The sequence below is a fragment of the Myxocyprinus asiaticus genome, chromosome 28 (genome assembly GCF_019703515.2).
Source record: "Myxocyprinus asiaticus isolate MX2 ecotype Aquarium Trade chromosome 28, UBuf_Myxa_2, whole genome shotgun sequence".
Classification (NCBI taxonomy): Eukaryota; Metazoa; Chordata; class Actinopteri; order Cypriniformes; family Catostomidae; genus Myxocyprinus; species Myxocyprinus asiaticus.
The window spans coordinates 4,895,219-4,920,544 of NC_059371.1; the positions used below are offsets into that span (position 1 = coordinate 4,895,219).

At 38.9% G+C, this 25,326-nt stretch overlaps 1 protein-coding gene across 2 annotated transcripts; it reads right to left on the minus strand.

The window, feature by feature from the left end:
• On the minus strand, nt 1-23,955 carry LOC127418909 (T-complex protein 1 subunit alpha-like). 2 transcript variants are annotated; one of them, XM_051659813.1, is made up of 12 exons: nt 23,816-23,955; nt 22,915-23,000; nt 22,625-22,753; nt 13,456-13,553; nt 13,257-13,367; nt 12,479-12,660; nt 7,552-7,678; nt 7,095-7,270; nt 6,801-6,924; nt 2,819-3,011; nt 778-941; nt 1-461 (listed from the first exon to the last, which is right to left on the minus strand). In XM_051659813.1, the coding sequence occupies exons 1-12, from the start codon at nt 23,886-23,888 to the stop codon at nt 248-250; spliced, it is 1,677 nt and encodes a 558-aa protein (XP_051515773.1). In that variant the 5' UTR covers nt 23,889-23,955; the 3' UTR covers nt 1-247. The 2 variants fall into 2 exon arrangements, with proteins under 2 accessions (XP_051515773.1, XP_051515774.1); XM_051659814.1 differs by lacking the exon at nt 22,915-23,000 and having other exon boundaries at nt 23,816-23,918.
• Nucleotides 23,956-25,326: the final 1,371 nt, after the last annotated feature.

Here is a 25,326-nt window from a genome sequence, read left to right on the forward strand (position 1 = left end):
TAAATCATTAGTACACCAATCAATGGTTACACACCACTGTTTTATTTTTATTTTTTTTAAATGGAAGAAAAAGGAACATTTGTTACATTACACATGACAAAGAGCCATGTCACCATATTAGCAAAAAAATAAGTAACATAAACAAAGTGCATGGTCTACACTAACAGCTCATCTATTGGATTGAAATATAAATACAAAGCAGAGTGACACCAGAACCAGCCAATTAAAGACTCAATGCAGTTGGACTTTATTCCTCCAGAGAGCCTGATTGGACAGCATCCTGGTAGGAGGGTCCGCCCTCTTTCTGGTCAGGGAAGAGCTTGATAAGGTCATCAATTCGAAGGATGGTGATGGCTGCCTCTGTGGCAAACTTCAGACTCTTTGTTTTAACCATTGTGGGCTCATACACACCCGCTTGCTTGTTGTCTCTTGGCTTTCCATTTACCAGGTCCAACCCGATCCTTAGTACAGACACACACACACAAAAAAAAAAAAATCTACAGTTGAAATGGAGCTGTCCATCTGGTTTTACAATGGTTTTCAACCTAATCCATAATGGGCCGCAGTGGTTCCAGATCATTTTCTGAACAACTCCCATTCCACTATAAAACTGTTTCAAAGGACACTTTTAGGAAATTCAAATGAACCAACACCATATTTATTTTGCATTTAAACACCACAATCTATATTTCTGATTGTACACTAGTCAGATGTCTGACAGTCTGCCCTCATATTTCTAAGACTTGAGAAGGTTTCCCTGTATGATGAGACACTCACCATTTGAGGTTCTTGCGTTCGGGGTTGACTTGAGCCTCATTGTGGAAGGCTCGGAGTTTGGCCACCAGGTCAGTGGAGTCTTGTGCAGCGTTGACTGCCAGAGTTTTAGGAATGATGAGCAGAGAGCGAGCGAATTCAGCAATAGCCAGCTGCTCACGAGAGCCCTTCAACATATACAAGCAATACAGTTATTTATGTGCACACAATTTCACAAACAAACCAATGTCAAATATATTTCATAAGAACCTCTAGCTGTACTTCAAAGACTACTAATTGATGGAAATTACAAATTCAATCTGTCTATTAACAACACAGTGCAACAATGATGGCCCACTTCTGCAGTGGTCTTGGTTCCAGAATAATTTCTCCACATTCATTTAAAAAAAAAAAAAAAATTTACATCGCGAGTAAAAACATTTGATTCAAAGCAAAAAACAAACAAAAAAAAGACTTGAAATGTTTTTTTTTTTTTGCTTTGAATCATGTTCATTATATATATATATCACTCTCAGCAGCTGTAATAGAAACCCCCTCGAAGCTGTGGTAATTCGTTTTTAAAACTAATTCCAGGGTAATATAACAAAGCATAATTTAAAATGTACACGCAATATTTAAAAAATGTATAATTTGAAAATGCGAGATTTATGCTGATAAGGCAGAAACGCATTACAGTCTGTGAAAAAGATCTGTAATAACAGAAATGGCTTATATATACACATTTTAACCCTTTTAACAACAGATATTATTATGTAAAATATTTTCACTTTCATGGTAATTATGAACGACATTACAAACAACATCTCTTTTTAAGAGAAAATAATGCTTGGACTTCATAGATTTACACTTGTGCTCGTCATCTAACAAACTGAGACACAAGGATGTTTTCGGTAAGGGAACATAATGAGCAATGACGCTCCCTGGTTTTTTATAGTGCATTGTGGGATTTTGTTTAGGGAGCAAAAAAAGTGCAGTACGAAGAGCGTGTTAAAACTTCGTACTGCTGCTACAACCCCAACCGCGAAGCCTTCGCAGCCCAAAATGTCTTCTGCCCCGAAACAAAACGTGTTGCAACCTTAATTTACCATCTCACATGTGGCTTTGACTTACAATGAACACTTAGCCCACTTCGTAGAAAAAACTTTTTTTTGCAGGGAAATTTGGAATTCTGCGGAAAGGTTTAAACATTATAAAAAGTGTTAAATGAAGCAGAGTACAATACTCTTATTGTTAGCTGAAAGCATCAAATTAGACAAAACATTTATTAAACAAACATGAAGGGGTGGGGAATGTCCAGAACTTTTGTACATGACAGATGTAGTATTTCTGCAGAAATCTGCACAGCTTCCTGCATGCACAGTTTATAGCTAAATATATTCACATTGTAATTTTGTAACACTAAATTTGTAATTTGGCTGAAAACTATATACAAGTTGGTTGTGCTTTTTTGGCACAATTTCCCTGTTCATGGTAACAGTGACTTCTCTGATTGGTTGTATCTCTCTTCAGGGGAATATTAAAACATTTTTGGTTGAAATCACTGACTAATGGCTTGTACAGAAGCATATACCATCGCTTAACCTTGAAGTTCATGGCAGGTCTGTCTTGAAAGTCTTTTATGCTTTCATTAAAAAACAATTCCTCTATGGAGAAAATCAATGGGATTTTTACTTCTGGAACCGAACTGTTGCGGCCTATACCGGATGGTCTATAAAAGATCACACTGAAAGTCTAGTGAGGGTTAACAAGAGACCTGCTTGAACCTTAAAGATAAATCAGGCATGTTTGTTCTGAGCAGTATGGATACAGCTGTCAGCAGAGCCATTTATCAGCCCCATTTCACCTCTCTGAACTCTCACTGTCTCCCACGCGTATAACTGCACACACCACTACACAGGCAAGGCAGCAGATAAAATGGGAGTGTTTTCAGATCACATTGCCAAGTCTAGATAAAAACATACATGCAAACTATGCAAGCAACATTTGTTTAAACATACCAATCCTAGAGAAACCAATAAGGATCAAAATCCCAAAAAGTCCTCACCATGCTGGTTGCATAGTTCTCCAGATAAATGGACAGTGCAGCCTCTACAGCGCCACCTCCTGGTACCACTGATTTGGACTCCAGCACCCTCTTCACCACACACAGAGCGTCATGCAGGGAGCGCTCCATCTCATCACACATGAAATCATTCGCACCACGCAAGATGATAGAGGCAGATGTACGCACTTTTGTGCTGAAAGACAGAGATTCGAAAAAGTGTTAATAAAAACATCCAAATGTAGTATAAATGCACACTGACATTTAAAACTGGGGTCTACAGAGTAAAATAATGCAGGCGTTTCCCAAAACCTCAAAATGCTTGCACTCTCCTCAATGAATAGGCACGTTTAAGTCGATGTACACGCCTTATCCAGATTTCTTTTTATCGTCGTAAGTTCACAAATGGTTAGACCTACACAGGCAGATTTTTCCCTATTACCCCAAATTCACAGTGCGTGTAAACGCCTTAACCAGTATTTATACTGGCTTACCAAACACGCACGAGTGTTGTGCGCATGCCTGTTTACGTTTTGACGTGAAAATTAGAGAATAACCTGATCATTTCAAATCTCATGTAAACATGTTTGTGTTGTCAGATTTTTCCTCGCTGATTTTTGGTAGTTATCAGCGTATTGCTGTACATAAACAATGCGTGACAAAAATAACCCAGACAGGCAGGGTTTCATTGGATGGAAGGAGATTGGAAATCCATATAAATTAGGGCTGGGTATTGATACAGATTTCACGATTAAATTAGATTCCGTTTCACAAGCTCTCGATTCGGATTTTGATTTGATTCAATATTGATTCATATGGGTATATTTCAGTTATAATGTCCCTTTTGCTTACATAAAATTATCTCCAAGCTAATGCTGTTAATTATACAGGGGACCTTTTAACAATGTACTTTAGGAAAATATTTTACTAATTACTTTATCATGTCACATTTTGGCTTTTTTAAAAATTTATTCAATCAATAAATATTATATTATATTTCATACATTATTTGTTACATTTGTTAAATTGCATAATTTTTAGTATTTACATTGATTTGTTGAACACGTGCTAAAACCGGTACTGTCTAACAAAAAAAAATGGCATTTCTGTAAACAGCGCCTTTAAATGACCACATGCTAACTAGAGAAGACTCAAATGGCTTTCTGTATGATGCATGATAAGAATTAAATGTTTTATGGTAACGCTATTTTAAGGGTCCACAATAATGCACTAGTCAATCATAAATATGGCAGTAATAATCATGAATTGAATGTTTAGTAAGGCTATATAAGCCCAAATTTACAACTTAAATGCCGCAAGACCACACAATAATGCACTAGTTAAGCATGAACCTAGCAGTAATTAATAATTAACTAAATGCTTAGATGATTTATTTCTTTGTTTTGCATTAATCAGGTGGTATTCAAGTATTTTACAGAGTTATGATGAATTGCTAAAATATTAAAATGAAAACAATGTGGCTTCTCGCTGCTAAACACTTCAAACTAAACTACATAATTACTGCTGAAATGTAAACATTTACCAGCCAGTTGCCAAATACAGCTCTAGAAAATTTGAGACCACTGCAAAATTATTTTTTATTTCAGCCACGAGCCATCAAACAAAGCCGAGCTGCTTGAATTTTTGTGCCAGGAGTGACAAAGTCACCCAACAGCAATGTGAAAGACTTGGTAGAGAGCATGCCAAGACATATGAAAGCTGTGATTGAAAATCAGGGTTATTCCACCAAATATTGATTTCTGAACTCTTCGTTAAAACATTAGTATTGTGTTGTTTAAAAATGAACAAGAACTTGTTTTCTTTGCATTATTCGAGGTCTGAAAACACTGCATCTTTTGTTATTTTGACCAGTTGTCATTTTCTGCAAATAAATGCTCTAAATGACACTTTATTTGGAATTTGGGAGAAATGTTGCCAGTACTTTATAGAATTAAAAAAAAAAAAAAAAAAAAAATCCAAAGAAACGGATAATTTTGCAATGGTCTCTTATTTTCCAGAGCTGTATATTCACTTTAGTCACATAGCGTGAAATTTGGTTGCAAATGCAAGTGATTTCCTCTCATTGTAATAGAGGGTTGTGCATTGAGTGAAAGATCAATCTAGGAATTTAAGAATCGATATCATTCAAATGAAGATCACGATTAATTGGAAAAATAAATATTTTTACCTATCCCTAACATAAAATGTTACAGTTCTGCTTCACTCTACCTTAAAAGGCCCGATTTACACCTGGTATTAACATGCGTCTCCTGTAACTGGATTGCACGGGGAAGGTCTCTACACACACTCACACTGTCAAGTGTTACTTTGATGATGAAGCACAATAAAAAAATTAAACAAATTTAAGTCGGCACACCTGTTGCTCCAAATATACACTCACTGAGCACTTTATTAGGAACACTATAATACTGGGTAGGGCCTCCCTTTGCTCTCAAAACAGCCTCAATTCTTTGTGGCATGGACTCCACAAGATGTTGGAAACATTCCTTTGAGATTCTGGTCCATGTCGACAAGATTGCATCACGCAATTTCTGCAGGTTTGTCAGCTGCACATTCATGCTGCGAATCTCCCGTTCTACCACATCCCAAAAGTGTTCTTTTAGATTCAGATCCGGTGACTGGGAAGGCCACTGAAGAACAGTGAACTCATTGTCATGTTCATGAAACCAGTTTGAGACAACTTTTGCTTTGTGATGATGAATTATCATGCTGGAAGTAGCCATTAGTAGATGAGTAAATTGTGGCCATGAAGGGAAGCACATGGTCAGCAACAATACTCAAATAGGCTCATTCAAGCGATGATTCATTGGTATTAACAGGCCCAAAGTGTGCCAAGAAAACATTCCCCACACCATCAAACCACCGCCAACAGCCTGGACTGTTAACACAAGGCAGGTTGGGTCCATGGATTAATGCTGTTGGTGGAAAATTCTGACCCTACCATCTGTGTACCTCAGCAGAAATCAAGATTCAAACCAGGCTATGTTTTCTCAGTCTTCAAAATGTCCAGTTTTGGTGAGCCTGTGCCCACTGCAGCCTCAGCTTTCTGTTCTTGGCTGACATAAGTGGAACCCAACATGGTCTTCTGTTGTAGCCCATCTGCCTTGAGGTTCGACGTGTTGTGCATTCGGAGATGCTGTTCAGCTCACTATAACTGCACAGGAGGGATTGTCGGAGTTACCGTAGCCTTTGTCAGTTCAAACCAGTCTGGCCATTCTCCGTTGACATCTCTCATCAACAAGGCATTTTCATTCACAGCACTGCTACTCATTGGATGTTTTTTGTTTTTGGCACAATTCAGAGTAAATTCTAGAGACTGTTGTGTGTGAAAATCCCAGGAGATCAGCAGTTACAGAAATACTCAAACCAGCCCGTCTGGCACCAACAATCATGCCATGGTTGAAATTAAATTTTCCTCCTATTCTGATGGTTGATGTGAACATTACCTGAAGATCCTGACCTGTATCTGCATGATTTTATGCATTGCACTGTTGCCACATGATTGGCTGATTAGATAATTGCATGAATTAGTAGGTGTACAGGTGTTCCTAATTAAGTGTTTAGTGAGTGTTCTTTAATTTCACTGTAGAAATGACGTTTTGAGGGGAACATGTTATTTTACATCATATATTTACTGTGTTTCGGATGTGCGTGCATTACACGATCTGTCTCACTGCATTGTTGATGTCTGGTAAACCTGAGAAACAGGCAGATGGTCCTTCGTTGTGGTCTGGGATGCATAAGCTTTCACAGATGCAATGTGGTCAAATGCTTTGACCATCTCCATATATTGTTTGAGTGATCCGATCACCAACCACATTTTTGGACCCTATTTATACCTGCATTTATTGCCGATCACTTAATCTGATGACTCAAGACATATGTAAATCCCTAGTGTAAAGGGGACAAATGCATTTGACTGACCATCTTAAACAGATTATTAACATTTGAGTCATGATCTTACTTCTTGATGAGGATGAGCTCGTCATCACACACTCTCTCCTGCACCACCTCCTCTGCCTGTCCCAGCATAGCTGCCTCAAATGTCTCCTCTCCCTCCAGATTAGACAGAGATGAGCAAACAGTAGCTGTAGGGGAACAAATGGAACATTTTATTTCAAAATCAACACACCAAAACTATATTACTTTCACAAGCCCTAACTTGGCTCGGACATCTTTAGCACAAGGTGACAAGTCAGAAAATGCACTGCACTTTCAGGTGTAAAAAGCTAACCCTAACCCTGTGAATAAAACTTACCTCCAGTTGTTTTGGCAATCCGTTTGAGGTCCCTCTTCAGCACTCTCCTCACAGCCATGGCTCCTACATCTACAAAGTACTTCAGACACATGTCATCAATGCCTCCTGTTGTTAGGACCACATTCGCCCCCGATGCCAGAATTTTCTGAATGCGCTCCTTAGTGATGTCCGATTCCCTGAGGAACAAAAGGTAAGAGACACTTTAAAATTTAGGGCACAGCTGTGATAAACTCACGTCAAGCTGAATGATCATAATCTTGACTGTTACATCCACACAGATGTTGTACAGCCCAAAGTTAAAACAGACACGAGTGAGTGTGTGGGTATAAGTTGCTTTGGGCAGAGAGTTCTTTATCCCACGCGTATAACTGCACACACCACTGATAGTGTGGCAGCAATTTAAATGGGAACGTTTACTTAATCTGAATGTCTTCTGGGTGCAAGAATGAGATCTCACCTCTGTCTGATCTGGTCAAGTTTCTCTGGATCACTGATGACAACCTGAACGCCCAGCTTCATCTTGGTTTTCTGCAGACTGAAGTCCAGACACGCGATCTTAGCATTGGACACGCGCTTCACCATGCCTGAACATACAAGAAAACATTTTACCACACTAACACATCCACAAAGACAAATTCTAGCCACTAGGGATAGGCGACATATCAAATATAACAAGATATCCCACACACAAAAATATAAATATTATTTTTATATTATATATATACACACTATATTGCCAAAAGTATTCGCTCACCCATCCAAATAATTGAATTCAGGTGTTCCAATCACTTCCATGGCCACAGGTGTATAAAATGAAGCACCTAGGCATGCAGACTGCTTCTACAAACATTTGTGAAAGAATGGGCCGCTCTCAGGAGCTCAGTGAATTCCAGCATGGTACTGTGATAGGATGCCACCTGTGCAACAAGTCCAGTCATGAAATTTCCTCGCTACTAAATATTCCACAGTCAACTGTCAGTGGTATTATAACAAAGTGGAAGCGATTGGGAATGACAGCAACTCAGCCACGAAGTGGTAGGCCACATAAAATGACAGTGTGGGGTCAGCGGATGCTGAGGCGCATAGTGCGCATAGGTCGCCAACTTTCTGCAGAGTCAATCGCTACAGACCTCCAAAGTTCATGTGGCCTTCAGATTAGCTCAAGAACAGTGCGTAGAGAGCTTCATGGAATGTGTTTCCATGGCCGAGCAGCTGCATCCAAGCCATACATCACCAGGTGCAATGCAAAGCGTCGGATGCAGTGGTGTAAAGCACGCCGCCACTGGACTCTAGAGCAGTGGAGACACATTCTCTGGAGTGACGAATCACGCTTCTCCATCTGGCAATCTGATGGACGAGTCTGGGTTTGGCGGTTGCCAGGAGAACGGTACTTGTCTGACTGCATTGTGCCAACTGTGAAGTTTGTTGGAGGGGGGGATTATGGTGTAGGGTTGTTTTTCAGGAGCTGGGCTTGGCCCCTTAGTTCCAGTGAAAGGAACTCTGAATGCTTCAGCATACCAAGAGATTTTGGACAATTCCATGCTCCCAACTTTGTGGGAACAGTTTGGGGATGGCCCCTTCCTGTTCCAACATGACTGCACACTAGTGCACAAAGCAAGGTCCATAAAGACATGGATGAGCGAGTTTGGTGTGGAAGAACTTGACTGGCCTGCACAGAGTCCTGACCTCAACCCGATAGAGCACCTTTGGGATGAATTAGAGCGAAGACTGCGAGCCAGGCCTTCTCGTCCAACATCAGTGTCTGACCTCACAAATGTGCTTCTGGAAGAATGGTCAAAAATTCCCATAAACACACTCCTAAACCTTGTGGAAAGCCTTCCCAGAAGAGTTGAAGCTGTTATAGCTGCAAAGGATGGGCTGACGTCATATTAAACCCTATGGATTAAGAATGGGATGTCACTTAAGTTCATATGCGTCTAAAGGCAGATGAGCGAATACTTTTGGCAATATAGTGTATATATATATATATATATATATATATATATATATATATATATATATATATATATATTATATATATATACACACACACACACACACACACACACACACACACACACGATGATTTTTCTGGCAAGAATGATTTTAATGGCAAAGTTGCGATCCTTGTATAGCGAGAATGAGAGCAGAGACAAACTGTGTTATGGTTGTCAAATTTGATTTCCACGAGTCGAGTCAGTTTTACAAACTGTAAAAACATGTATATTTTTATATACTTTTCATACACACATGTATGCACATAGAATCTACTTGTTTATAATGGCTGTTTGGTCAAAATGGAGTAAATTCTATAGACTGTTGTGTGTGAAAAACCCAGGAGATCAGCAGTTACAGAAATACTCAAATCAGCCGTCTGGCACCAACGATCATCCATGCGATTATCTAATCAGCCAATCGTGTGGCAGCAGTGCAGTGCATAAGATTATGCAGATACAGGTCAGGAGTTTTAGTTAATGTTCACCATCAACCATCAGAATGGGGAAAAGGTTCTCTCTCATTGATTGACCGTGGCATGATTGTTGGTGCCAGATAGGCTGGTTTGAGCATTTCTGTAACTCCTGGGATTTTCACAAACAGTCTCTAGAATTTACTCATGGTGCCAAAAACAAGAAACTTCCAGTGAGCGGCAGTTCTGTGGACGGAAACGCCGAGAGGTCAGAGAATGACCAGACTGGTTTGAACTGACAAAGTCTACGTTAATTCAGATAACCGCTTAGAATGCTATTCTGAGATGCGGGTTGGCGCCGTTTTGGTGGCACGAGGGAGTAACGCTGTAAAACCCTGGAAGCGATTTTAAAATCACACTAAAATCAGGTAACATGTCCAGTGTTTATACTCTTGAAACAGCGAATACAGTGAATCCTTTGGGATTAGCTGGTTTTCTGCATTAATTGGTCATAAAATGTGGTCTCATCTTCAAAGTCACAAGACAAACACAACGTGCTTAAGCTAACAACACAATTATAATCTTTCATGTCTTTATTGAACATCCCATTAAACATTCACAGTGCTGTGGAAGTAATAAGCAAACCCTTGACCAGTTATTAAATCCAATCCTCCTTTGGCAGCAATAACCTCAACCAAGCGTTTCCAGTAGTTGTGGATTAGTTCAGAATGCACAATGTTCAGAAGGAATTTTGGACCATTCTTCCTTACAGAACTGCTTCAGCTCAGCCATATTCTTAGGATGTCTACTGTGAACGGCTCTCATGGTCATTCCACAGCATCTCTATTGGGTTAAGTTCTGGGCTCTGATTGGGCCACTCCAAAAAGTGGATTTTATTTTATGAAGTTGTGGATTTACTTTGTTTAGGATCACTGTCCTGCTGCATCATCCAACATTTGAGCTTCAGCTGGCGCACAGCCACCATGACATTATCCTGTAGGATATTTTGATAAACTTGGGAATTCATTTTTCCCCTTGATGATGGCAAGCGGTCCAGGCAGCAAAGCAGCCCAAATCATGATGATCCCTCCACTGTTGGGATGATATTTTTATGTTGGTATGCGGTGCCCCTTACGCCACACATAATGCTGTGTGTTCTTCACAAACAATTCAACCTTAGTGCATCAGTCCACAAATTTTCCCAGTAGTGTTGGAGCATCAAAATGGTCTGTCAAATTCAGGCATGCAGAAATGTTTGTTTAGAAGCAGTGGCTTCCTTTGTTGTGTCCTTCCATGGACACCATACCTATTTAATGTTTTCCATATCGTAGACTCATGAAGAGATGTTAACCAGTTCTAATGATTCCTTAAAGTCTTTAGCTGTCACTCTAGGGTACTTTACCTCACTGAGCATTCTGCAGTGCCCTTTGAATCATCTTGGCTGGACGGCCACTTCTAGGGAGAGTAGCCAGAGTACTAAATCGTCTCCATTTATAGAGAATTTGTCTGTGGACAGATGAATATCTAAGCTCTTAGAGATAACTTTGTAACCTTTCCAGCTTTATGCAAAGCAATAATTCTTGATCGTAGGTCTTCCGAGATCTCTCTTTTCCGAGGCATGGTCCGTGTCAGCAGATGCTTCTTGTGAATAGCAAACTTAATGTCTAAGTGCTTTTTATAATTTAAAGCTCTAACCCACACCTCCAATCTGGTTTCATTAAAGGGATAGTTCACCCAAAAATGAAAATTCTCAATACATTCTTCCCCAGAATCCATTTGAAGAAAAACAAAAATATCTTAGCTCAGCAGGTCCTTAAAATGCAAGTGAATGGAGATTTAAGTACTTTTTTTTTTACTCTAAATCATGCTTCCAGCGAGCAGCGGTATGCATTAGAAACACACGAGAACTGACGCACATGTCTCACAGTTGGAAGAGCAGCGCTGTTTACAAGCGAGGAGGAATGCTGTACAGTAGCTTTGATGGTTTTGGTTTAGAAACGTATTGATCTGCTTCTTTACTCACAATGATGCATTTGTGTACTCATCCTGGATTTGTCAACTGAGGGGAGAACGAGAGATAACATCTGTATCCATGGCAATACGAATACATCACACGGGAGACCGCTTGGACCCCACCCTCCAGTGAAGTGTTGGATTATAGTTATAAAGTACTTAAATATTTACCTTTTTTCGCACCAAAAGCGATCATGACACTTTTGAAGACATTATTTAACCGCTGGAGTCGTATCGATGATGTTTATGCTGACTGTCTGTAATTTTTGGAGCTTCAAAAGAGAAATCTCCATTCACTTGGATTTTAAGGACCTACTGAGCAAAGATATTTCTCTATTTTTCTTCAAATGTGTTCTAGTCAAGAAAGAAAGTCATACACACCTGGGATATCATGAGGGTGAGTAAATGAGAACTTATTTTGGTGAACTATCCCTTTAATTGGATGCCAGGTTTGCCAACTCCTGACTCTAATTGGTTTTTATTGACATCATTAGCCTAGGGGTTCACATACTTTTTCAAACCTACACTACTGAATACATCATTCAAACATTCATATGTACAAGAACAAAACAATAATTTGCATGTTATTAGTCAAAACAGACTGTTCATTATTTTAACTTCTATGAAGATCAAACCAGATTTTAAGACAAACTTATCTATAAATGCAGGCAATTCCAAAGAGTTCACATAATTTTTTTTTGCCACTGAATTTTAACGTTTATGGATTGGCCCCATTCACTTCTATTGTAAGTGCTTCACTGTAAACAAATTTAATGTAAGAGTCAAAAATATTTGTGGTAAACAACATTGCTACAAACACTGTCAATGGAGCCTAAACTGTTTTGAACCCTGAACATTTCTTTTAGAGCAAATTATAAATGCTGAGCTTTCAATACTGCCAAAATGCTCACAATAAAATTGCTATATTGCCCAGCCCTCAAATATACTTCCCAAATGGACAAACCTTGTGATCCGACAGTGCAGTTGAGTGCATATCCATTGACGAGGAAACTCTCTTTTTGGCTGCGTCCATGAGCCTTCAGTACATTCACAGAGTTGATGGGATATCGAGCCACACCTTTCCCATCAACAAACTTCACAGCCAGGGCAGCATCCACCACAATGTTAGCAAAGAAGTCTGCATCACTGACAAAAAAGGTCAAGTACCAACATCCTTTCCAAATGATTAAACTTCTTATGCGGTTTCAAACACTTAAAAGATTGTGCAATCTCTCCAAGTGGCCTTGCAAAACAACCCATGGTATTACATTGTTTATTTTACATGGAATTACCATGTTTTTTTGGACTTGCTATCACGGTAATATTATGGTTTTTAAACACTACCAGGGAGGTAGTATCATGGTATTTGTTGAAGCACAGTGGAGTACCCAATAAATACTATTGTACACGACAGTACAATGGTTTCCAATGAAAGTAAATGGGGACTGAAGCGGTCATTCTGCCTAACATTATCTTTGTGTTTCACCGAAGAAAGAAAGTGATCTGGGTTTGGAACAGAGAGGGTGATTAAATGCAGCATTTTCATTTGAGTGAACTATCCCTTTAAATATCAGTACACAGACCAAGTAATTTCCAAATCAAAAGAAATAGTATAACCTACCAAAAAAAAAAACTTTGATCCCCTAATAAAAATGTCTTAATTATCCCAGCCCTAAGACACCCATCAAGAGTTTGATTCCATGAACACACAACAGTGATAAACAGCCAGTATCAGAGGATACCATCCAATGATCTTTGAGGACATGGATGTCTTGGCTGCATTGATGAGACACTCTCTCCCCAGGTCATCTGTGCTGATGGTCAGATTCTCATTTATGTACCTCACAGCCTCCCTGTGAACCACAGCACAAGAGTCAGTTTATGTTTAATGTCTAGATGAATCCAAGGGCTTTTTTGTTGACCACAGAAAGTGACTCTTACTTGCAGGCCAGTCTGTATCCACTGATGATGCAGGTGGGGTGGATCTTCTGATGGACGAGCTCATCAGCACTCTTCAACAGTTCAGCCGCAATGATTACCTACACACACACACAGGGTTTTTACAACAATCTCATTTTTTAAAAGTTATATCAAAATGTTCTAGTGTACTGTCATTCATGTGGAGGCTGCAGGGGAAGACCTGCAATTCCCGCAATTTATGACAACTATTTTCTCTATCCTGTTAGCATAGCCACACATACTGATAGAGGACAGATGAATGGCACTAAAACAGGACATTGAGGTGGTTTAGAGGGAATCATTTGGCAGATAGTTTTATCCAAAGCAACTTCCAATACACTGCAGTGTTTCTTGTACTTTTGCCGCTGAATCTGTGCAACAGCAAACCAAACTACATTGTACAAAGCATGTTTACTTATAATGCGTGCCACTACTGCTGAGATACTGGACTGTTTCTCTTCAGGAGTTTAGACCCATAAAGATGTCTTTACATTCCTTCAGACTCAAGTTACACAAATTAAGGTATCACCTGACCTCCTCACACATGTGCTCTTGACATGCACATCTACTGTTGTCGTTTACACCTGTGGTTCTCAACCAGGGGGCTGGGACCCTCTAGGGGGCCTCAGCACATTTCCAAGGGGGCCTCAAGATGACTTAATTTAAAATGAGATAAAGTAATTAAAATAATCCAACTTAAAATGCTAAAATTACTTTAAGATGGATGCCCACAAATTAAACAGACTCTTTCTGAAACCACTAGAATCAAATTATCCATGATTAAATCGTTTTAATCAGACACATCTAGTTTCGGGCAGGGGGCCTTCAAATATTGTCTTGGACAATGGGGGGCCTTGGAGTCAAAATGGCTGAGAACCACTGGTTTACACCATGTTTTGATCTTTAGCAGCAATTACATCTAGCACGTCTTCGTGAAAGCAACAGTTCAATTGAGTGTCGCCACCTTGTGGACACTAATTAGTGCAAATAAAAAAATAAAAACAGGTCACATGTTTTCAGTTCTCATGATTTACTCACCCTCATACCATGCCAGGTGTATGACTTTCTTCTACAGAACACAAATTAAGATTTTTAGAAGACTATTTCAGCTCTGTAGGTCCATACAACGCAAGTCAATGGATGCCAAAATTTGTAAGCTCCAAAATCCACATAAGGTCAAAATAGAAGTACTTCAGAGAACTGGTGGTTAAATCCATATTTTTTGAAGCATTATAGGTGTGGGTGAGAAACATCAATATTTAAGTCTTTATACTCAATTCTCCTGCTTAGTCAATCTCCACTTTCCCATTCTTCTTCTGTTTTTGGTGATTCACATTCTTCATGCATTTCGCCCCTACTGATAAGAGAATTTGACAAAAAAAAAAAAAAATGACTTATATTAAACTGGTTCCCACCCACACCTATCTTATTGTGTCTGAACACATGAATTTAACCACTGGAGACATATGGATTACTTTTATGCTCCCTTTGTGTCTTTTGGAGCTTTACAATTTTGGCACCCATTCCCTTGCATTGTGAGAACCTACAGCACTGAGATTCTTCAAAAAAAATCATCATTTCTGTTCTGCAGAAGAAAAAGTCACATCTGGAATGGCATGAGGGTGAGTAAATGAGAATTTTCATTTTTGGGTGAACTATCCCTTTAAGCACTTTGCTGATGACAAAATTACATTACACAAAGATAAAGTAGAAAAAGAATATTCACTATAGAAATTTCCATGACTTAAGATTTTATTACTTTCAATGACTTTTCCAGGCATAACACACAATTCTAAAATTCCCTGATATTTCCAGGTTTTTCATGACCGTGGGAGCCCTGTGTAGAAACATCTCAAAGATGATTCCGAGAAATGGGATGCAACTAGTGCCAGACCGATATATTGGTCGGCCGATATTAGCCTTCCACCGATATATCAGTATTGGCGTATATTTTACAGATATGAAAACTTTCAGAACATAATGCAGAAAACAATGCTTGAATTGGTGTCATAGCATAGTTTGGAGTCGGAGCGTGCTCTGTTGGACAATGTTTACAGAGCTGAACTGATGGTGGCTCTGCAGACAGGGCGGAGTCAGCAGTGTCATCATGGTAAGTTGTTAACTAGTTTGTTAAATACAGGTGCTGGTCATAATTAAAATATCATCAAAAAGTTGATTTATTTCACTAATTCCATTCAAAAAGTGAAACTTGTATATTATATTCATTCATTACACACAGACTGATATATTTCAAATGTTTATTTCTTTTAATTTTGATGATTATAACTGACAACTAAGGAAAATCCCAAATTCAGTATCTCAGAAAATTAGAATATTACTTAAGACCAATACAAAGAAAGGATTTTTAGAAATCTTGGCCAACTGAAAAGTATGAACATGAAAAGTATGAGCATGTACAGCACTCAATACTTAGTTGGGGCTCCTTTTGCCTGAATTACTGCAGCAATGCGGCGTGGCATGGAGTCGATCAGTCTGTGGCACTGCTCAGGTGTTATAAGAGCCCAGGTTGCTCTGATAGTGGCCTTCAGCTCTTCTGCATTGTTGGGTCTGGCATATCGCATCTTCCTCTTCACAATACCCCATAGATTTTCTATGGGGTTAAGGTCAGGCGAGTTTGCTGGCCAATTAAGAACAGGGATACCATGGTCCTTAAACCAGATACTGGTTGCTTTGGCACTATGTGCAGGTGCCAAGTCCTGTTGGAAAATGAAATCTGCATCTCCATAAAGTTGGTCAGCAGCAGGAAGCATGAAGTGCTCTAAAACTTCCTGGTATACGGCTGCGTTGACCTTGGACCTCAGAAAACACAGTGGACCAACACCAACAGATGACATGGCACCCCAAACCATCACTGACTGTGGAAACTTTACACTGGACCTCAAGCAATGTGGATTGTGTGCCTCTCCTCTCTTCCTCCAGACTCTGGGACCCTGATTTCCAAAGGAAATGCAAAATTTACTTTCATCAGAGAACATAACTTTGGACCACTCAGCAGCAGTCCAGTCCTTTTTGTCTTTAGCCCAGGCGAGACGCTTCAGACGCTGTCTGTTGTTCAAGAGTGGCTTGACACAAGGAATGCGACAGCTGAAACCCATGTCTTGCATACGTCTGTGCGTAGTGGTTCTCCCCCACATTTTTGAATGGGTTTTGTTTCACAATCCACTCCAGGGTGCAGTTATCCCTATTGCTTGTACACTTTTTTTCTACCACATCTTTTCCTTCCCTTCGCCTCTCTATTAATGTGCTTGGACACAGAGCTCTGTGAACAGCCAGCCTCTTTTGCAATGACCTTTTGTGTCTTGCCCTCCTTGTGCAACGTGTCAGTGGTCGTCTTTTGGACAACTGTCAAGTCAGCAGTCTTCCCCATGATTGTGTAGCATACAGAACTAGACTGAGAGACCATTTAAAGGCCTTTGCAGGTGTTTTGAGTTAATTAGCTGATTAGAGTGTGGCACCAGGTGTCTTCAATATTGAACTTTTTCACAATATTCTAATTTTCTGAGATACTGAATTTGGGATTTTCTTTAGTTGTCAGTTATAATCATCAAAATTAAAAGAAATAAACATTTGAAATATCAGTCTGTGTGTAATGAATGAATATAATATACAAGTGTCACTTTTTGAATGGAATTAGTGAAATAAATCAACTTTTTGATGATATTCTAATTATATGACCAGCACCTGTACATACTGGAAACTTAAATGACACCATTATTTTCCCTTTTCAATGTAACATTAACCTTGCCCCTGACAACCATGTCACTCACGTCTGTTTGCTGTTAGCCAGCTATAGTTTGTCAGTGCAGTAAGTAACGAAGCAGATTGAAAGGTAAACAGAGCATCTTTTTGCAGCTCAGCAGACAACGGTGCGGTGGTGGATTGTGTCCGTTGAGTGATGATTTCACGCTACATTGTTACCTAGTTGGTGAGACGCAATGCTGGTCCATCTTTTACTCTCCGTGACAGAGCTTATAGCTAACTAGCTAATCACGTAGCTACTTTCATTGCTTGTCAGCTGAGTGGAAGCTAATGTGAAAACATGTATTCACCAAACTGTTTTGTTCAGGATTCACAGTTTGGTACCCCCTTAAACCGAACAATTCCAGTCGTTGCATTTATAAAATGTAATATTTAAAAGTCTGGTTTTCCACCGTTGAAAGTTCCCCCTGAACTTGCATAGGAAAATATGGTACAACACCACTGCTGCCATTTATCTAGACTCGGCAGTATTAATATAATCAGCATTTGACTGATACTAAACAGTAATATTGATGCTTTGGCTATTTATTTTATTTTTTCTTTATTTTAATGGTCAGCAACTGACTGATACTGAACATACAGTACTGATGTTAAGCTATTTATTGTATTTATTTATTCTTTATTTTCTCAGTGTTCATTTCTAGAATTTGTTGACAATGTGTAATAATAATGTCAAATATTCTTTGATAAAAATATTTAAGGAAGCAGCCTTCTGAGTACCTTTGCATAGTCATATCGGTGAAAAATCCACATAGAAAATGTCTGTTTTCATTCCAGCTCAAATTAAATATATCGGCCACCATATCAGTAATCGGTGAATCTTCCCTCTAAAATCGGTATCGGTCATGCTCTAGATGCAACTGAGCTAAATTTCAAGTGTCATAGTAAAGGGTCTGAATACTTATGTCAATGTGATATTTCAGTTTTGTTTTTAATTTGCAAAGTTATCAAAAATCTGGTTTTCACTTGTCATTATGGTGTAGACTGATGTGAAAAATTAAGCATTTTAGCAAAAGGCTGCAACATAATCATGGGATTTACAGTGCCTACAGAAAATCATCATACTTGATATTTTTTTTTGGTCTTACAGTCTGAAATCAAAACCCAATAAAAATAAAATTTGTAAAAAAAATAAAAAAGGGCAACAGTTCCAAAAGTATACAGTATAAAGGATGAAAAACTAGGATTACAGGGTTTGAAAAGTGATAACACGCATGGATTTAATAGAGCCACCTTTTGCTTTAATGACAGCTATCAGTCTATTAGAATGTCTCTACAATCTTCGTGCACCAAGATTGGGGATTATTTGCCCATTCTTCATTACAGAATTGTTCGACTTCAGTCAAATTGCTAGGTGAGAGGCGATGTACTGCTCTCTTCAAGTCCATCCACAGGTTTTCTACTGGATTTACAGTTGTGCTCAAAAGTTTGCATACCCTGGCAGAAATTGTGAAATTTTGGCATTGATTTTGAAAATGACTGATCATGCAAAAAAAATAAAAATAAAAAAAGTCTTAAGGATAGTGATCATATGAAGCCATTTATCATCACATAGTTGTTTAGCTCTTTTTTAAATCATAATTATAACAGAAATCACCCAAATGGCCCTGATCAAAAGTTTACATACCCTTGAATGTTTGGCCTTGTTACAGACACATAAGGTGACACATTTAAATGGCAACTAAAGGTTAATTTCACACACTTGTGGCTTTTTAAATTGCAATTAGTGTCCGTGTATAAATAGGCAATGAGTTTGTTAGCTCATGTGGATGCACTGAGCAGAAAAGAACTGTCAAAAGACCTGCGTAACAAGGTAATGGAACTTTATAAAGATGGAAAAGGATATAAAAAGATATCCAAAGCCTTGAAAATGCCAGTCAGTACTGGTCAATCACTTAAGAAGTGGAAAATTCGGGGATCTCGATGCCAAGGTCAGGTAGACCAAGAAAGATTTCAGCCACAACTGCCAGAAGAATTGTTCGGGATACAATGAAAAACCCACAGGTAACCTCAGGAGAAATACAGGCTGCTCTGGAAAAAGACGGTGTGGTTGTTTCGAGGAGCACAATACGACGATACTTGAACAAATATGAGCTGCATGTTCGAGTTGCCAGAAAGAAGCCTTTACTGCGCCAATGCCACAAAAAAGCCCGCTTACAATATGCCCGACAACACCTTGACACGCCTCACAGCTTCTGGCACACTGTAATTTGGAGTGACGAGACCAAAATAGAGCTTTATGTTCACAACCATAAGCGCTATATTTGGAGAGGGGTCAACAAGGCCTATAGTGAAAAGAATACCATCCCCACTGTGAAGCATGGTGGTGGCTCACTGATGTTTTGGGGGTGTGTGAGCTCTAAATGCACTGGGAATCTTGTGAAAATTTGTGGCAAGATGAATGCAGCATGTTATCAGAAAATATTGACAGACAATTTGCATTCTTCAGCACGAAATCTGCGCATGGGATGCTCTTGGACTTTCCAGCACTACAATGACCGTATGCACAAGGCCAAGTTGACCCTCCAGTGCGGCTCATGCAAGATGACCAAAGACTTTGCATGACCTGGAGGCATTCTGCCAAGACAAATGGGCAGTTATACCACCTGCAAGAATTTTGGGCCTCATAGACAACTTTTACAAAAGACTGCACGCTGTCGTTGATGCTAAAGGGGGCAATACACAGTATTAAGAACTAAGGGTATGCAGACTTTTGAACAGGGGTCATTTCATTTTTTTCTTTGTTGCCATGTTTTGTTTTATGATTGTGCCATTCTGTTATAATCTACAGTTGAATATGAATCCCATAAGAAATAAAAGAAATGCGTTTTGCCTGCTCACTCATGTTTTCTTTAAAAATGGTACATATATTACCAATTCTCCAAGGGTATGCAAACTTTTGAGCACAACTGTAGGTCAGCACTCTGACTTGGCCACTCAGGGACTTTAATCTTCCTATCCTTAAAGGTGCTATATGTAATATTTTTACTGTGCTAAATCATAAAATGACCATAATGTATCATTAGAGAATTAGAAAACATGCTAAGTTGAAATACTGGCTTCTCCGATATCAATGCTACAGCCAGTATATTCTACTTTGAAGATTCCATTCCAGGCCGGAATTTCTGTTTGTGTTTTGGCCTATGTGATCCCACCCCCTGCCCACTCACCAATAGTATTTTGACACCACCAGGTTGCCAGATTTGAAGTTTGCAGGCAAACAACACAGCATGCTGCAGCCATGGAAGCCAGCAAACGAACTGGATCAGAGAAAACAGATTCCACCCGACCTAAAAAGCCTTGCCATCCGTCTAAAAACCACCATGACCAGAGGTGTAGTAAAACAACGATAAATGTTGGAGATGCCTTTGGAAGATGGAGACAGCGTAAAGCCCAGAAATCCTTTAAAACGGATGCGGAGTTGGCTAATTCTGGCAACCTGCATGAGCTTCGAGTCTGGGGCGGGGAAGACAACTCTCCAATATTTTGAATTTGGACTGCAGTACTCATTTCAAACGCTTGTCAATCTTACATAGCACCTTTAAACCTTAACCTTCAGGACATTTGTCTTTTTCATTTTTGTCTTTGATCATTTTGGCTGTGTTAATCCCAATGGCATACATTTTTCCAAAGGTCTGTATTTTTGGGGGAATTTTGATATTTCAACCTCAGTTCCTATAATACATCAATAATACACCATGTACACAAAATAGTTACACTCAGGACCTTTAAAACTGCAAAATCTGATACAATCATGAATTCTATGATATTATGCTTTCATTCAGGAGCCCTGGCTTCAAAATGTATTTTATATTTTCCACCAGATGGTGCCATTTTTCACATGTTTAGCCGATGGAGCAAATTTTTTGCTATTTTCTGTTTGCTGTATTATAGAGCACTGCAGGTCAGTTGAATAAATGATGCAGCTAAAACTGTGTGGGTGTGTTGGTATGGATGTTAAAGTGTGTTTTGTGTTTATGTATTGAGAAATGTGTGTGTGTAAAAAAAACAACAGTGGCATTATGTAAACAAACTGGCATTTAAAGGGTTAAAATCCTGAAAATGAACGAATATTTGGTAGTTAAGATCAGGACTGATGTTGGTTAAAAAAAAATTAACTAATTGAAAGTGGAATATTAATATAGAATATTATGGCAGTTTTTTGACGTAGACATTCCGAGTAACTTTTTTATTTTTATTGACGCACAAGGGTTAAGACTCTTTGTTGTTTTTTGGCAGTGTATTTAGGGTCATTGTCATGCTGAAAGGTGAACCACCTGCCCATCTTCAGTTGTCGAGCAGAGGGCCACAGATCTTCCTCAAGAATTTGGGTTTACATGGCAGTATCCATTTTCCCTTCAATCCTGACCAATTGCCCAGTCCCACTGAAGAGAACCCCCCCCTCCCCACCCCCTGGAGTTCAGTCCAAAAAGTTCAATTTTTCTCTCATCTGACCATAAAACCTTTTGCCACACGGAATCAGATTCCTCCAACGAGACCTAGTATGGCATTTTTTCAGAAGAGGCTTCTTTCATGCCACCCTGCCATATAGGCCAGCTTTGTATAAAGCTTGTGAGACTGTAGTCGCATGTATGGACTGACCAATCTCAGACATAAGGGCTTGTAAATCCTTCAAAGTTGCCTTTGGCCACTTGATAGCTTCCCTGATCAATATCCTCCTAGCACGGTTGTCTAGTTTGGAAGGACAGCCCAATCTAGGCAAGGTTTTGGTGGTGTCATGCACTCTTAATAATGCTCTGAACAGTGCTCAGAGGGATAGTTAAAGCCTTTTTGTACCTTTCTCCTAACCTGTGCCTTTCCACAATTTTATCCCAGAGCCCTTTTCAAAGCACCTTTCCAACCATGGTGAATTCATTATCATGCACAACTACTAATGGAATCCTCATGGAACAGCTGGTTTTATTCTGAAGTAATCAAAACCACTACAACTGATGTCAAGTAGGGGCTAATTTGCCAGGTATGTGATCTGAAAGGTGATTGGTTGCTCCTGAGCAAGTTTGCAATGTTTTCTCTTAGGGGGCTGATCACTTATCTAAACCAGATATTTTACTAATTAATTTCTAATAATGGTTAAGAATTGACATTATTTTCACTTTGATGTTTTAGGTTGGAATATGTAAATACAGCTGGAAAATGTTTAGACAATGCATTTAAATTTCTAGGGTTTAATGAGACAAATGAAGATTTTGACACGGTATGACGACTTCATATATGGTACTCCAAGGTACTTCAAGATTACTTATGCACTACTATAGCACGTCAAAAAAAATAAAATAAAATTAAAATGCATAAACCATTACATTTGATATGAAGAACATCAAATGATGCAGCAACAAAGTAAATGTCTCACCACTGATGTTGTGCCATCTCCAACCTCCTTGTCCTGCAGCTCTGCCAGTTCACAGAGGACTTTAGCGGCTGGGTGCTCCACCTCCAGCAGCTTCAGTATGGTGGCACCATCATTGGTAATGGTCACGTCCTGAAAGCCATTTAAGCATTAGAAAACAGCAACAGAATAGACAACCTAGTCCTATATAAACCACATAAACGTTATGAATTGCTCCTATCAGACAGAAGATCAAATGTATGCAAGGTGAATACCAAGGGTTACTTTGACAGGAGTAAAACGTCTGCACTTACTCCTATGTCATCCACCAACATCTTGTCGAGTCCGACAGGGCCGAGAGAGCTTTTTACGATGTTAGCAATGGATGCAGCGGCCATGACTGCGCATGAACAGATAAACCATATCAGTGTATGAACAGGGATGCAACTACAAATTTCATTTGTCAATGAGTCATATGTGCGGTTTGAAAAAAAATATGTTTTAATCGTTGGCAAACAGTTATTTTGATTCATGTGAAAAGCTATCTGCAATTAAAATGTTAACATTTTTTGTAAACTGCGTAGCAAGCATATGCACTTACTTTGCACATTGTTTGAAGGGGAATAAAATACAGGAAATGAAATGTGGCCTTTTTATAATCGGACTAAAAAAAAAAAAAAACATTACAGCCCGAGTAGCTGTAAGTTTCAACCACACATATGAATGACTGCATGAGTAAACACTATTGTACATCGTGCCTACGGTTCACTAATAAATGTATTCTGACTCTGTTAAATGCACTTCCTGTATTTTGTACATTGTGTATTCTTTATTTAATGTGTGCAATTTTTGAACATCACTGCATTGTGTCCCATGATTGGACAACAGGCATATCTTCAAACATTACAACATATTCATCTGCAATATACGCAATCATTGATGGATCGCCAAGCGGCTCAATGTTGCTTTAAACCGAACCACTGTACCAACAGCTTGAAAGCAACGGTTCATAGCTAAGAGGATTTAGAAAACAATATGTGCGTCACATTAGCAATTTGTTAAAATGATCTGATAACTAATATTCTGACTGCGTTTAGCCGCACGTGCTGCGCGAGACGCCGGACGCATGCTCTAAAGCCGTTACAACATCCCCGCACGCGAGCCGTTTCTCGCTCCACGGGCTTTCTTTTTAAATATAGACTTATTCGGACTCACCATTTTGAGCCCGGACGGACTCGCCAGTCGATCTCTGACCGAACACGGTTAACGGACCCTCTGTCATGGACATGTTGAACGGGAGTGAAGAATGGGCGAGCGCGCGGTGGGTTATGGGAGTGAGCGTGGGCGGGGCCACGGGTGGAAACTTCCAGATGGATCCTGATGACGAGACTTCACTTCACGCACGGTATGTACATAAAACATTTAACAACTCTTAAAGTGACGACTCTACAAATGTATGTCTATAAAATCTCTAAAAGAGATATGTGTAGATACGATTTAAGATAGAAAAACTACAATTCCCAGTTTGTATCCGGTCATTTATTCGATGGTTTTTCCGAAGCACTATTTAAGACTGAGCGACATCTAGTGGACTAAAGAGGTACGTGAACATATACAGCTTATTCACGCTAGCGCCATCTTTGATTTTTAATGGTAATGAAAATGAGGCTGTGAGGTATAGATGTACAGTCTCTTCAGTGGCACGAACGGAGTAAAGCTGTTTAAACTCATAGATCACATCTGATTTTCTACAACTCATGATGTCAGGAGTTTTTTTTTTTTTTTTTTTTGTCTACTGAATGTGCTTGGAATGATGTTTTTTAAATGTTTTGTCCGCTGATCGATCCAAAAACACTTTAAATTACAGTACAGCCAATTGAAGATATTGTACATCTATCCCTCACAGCCTCATTCGCATTCCCGTTAACAATCAAAAATGGCGCTGCTGTGAATAAGGTCAATGCCGTCAGATTAAAATCATCAGAACTTGAATTTGGAAAAGCCTCTGAATTCATGATCTTGAAATGAGTGATGAATGAAATGTAATGTTATTAGCATTTTTTTTTTAAATTAATTAGTTAATTTTAAATATTTGAAAATATTTTGTGTGAATTCACCTGTTAGAAATTCGGGTTGTGAAATTCAAGTTACTTTTGATTCAAGTGGTGGATTTCAGGTCATGAAATTCAGGTCTCAATACTTAACTACATTATATTAACACTGTATGTATGTATTGCACAAAATGGAAGACAAAGTAATATTCTGGGTTCAATACAAGTTAAGCTCAATCGACAGCATTTGTGGCATAATGTTGATTACCAAAAAAAAAAAAAAAAAAAAATAATAATAATAATAATAATCTTTAAAAAAAGCAAAAATGGAGGTTACAGTGAGGCACTTTCAATGGAAGTGAATGGGGGTTTAAAGGCAGAAATGTGAAGCTTATAATCTTATAAAAGCACTTACATTAATTCTTCTGTTAAAACTCATGTATTATTTGAGCTGTAAAGTTTAAATTGTGTCATTTTTACAGTCCTTTTAGGGTTTGTTGACATTACATTGTCATGGCAACAAAGTTGTAAAATTGGCTATAACTTTACACAGAAAAGGTTAGTATGTGATTTTAACACACTAAAATCATGTTAACACACATATTGTTTATGTCTTGTCTATACTTTTGTATAGATTGTTTTAGCGTTCAAATATTGGCCCCCATTCACCTCCAT

What these genes read in the sequence shown, in the direction of transcription:
- LOC127418909 (XM_051659813.1), bottom strand. Translation starts at nt 23,888, where the DNA reads ATGTCCATGACAGAGGGTCCGTTAACCGTGTTCGGTCAGAGATCGACT. An exon ending in TCCTCAAAGATCATTGGATG is followed by an intron (nt 12,661 to 13,256) that starts GTATCCTCTGAT and finishes CTTTTTTGTCAG; the next exon opens with TGATGCAGACTTCTTTGCTA. An exon ending in GAGCTCATCCTCATCAAGAA is followed by an intron (nt 3,012 to 6,800) that starts GTAAGATCATGA and finishes TCTGTCTTTCAG; the next exon opens with CACAAAAGTGCGTACATCTG.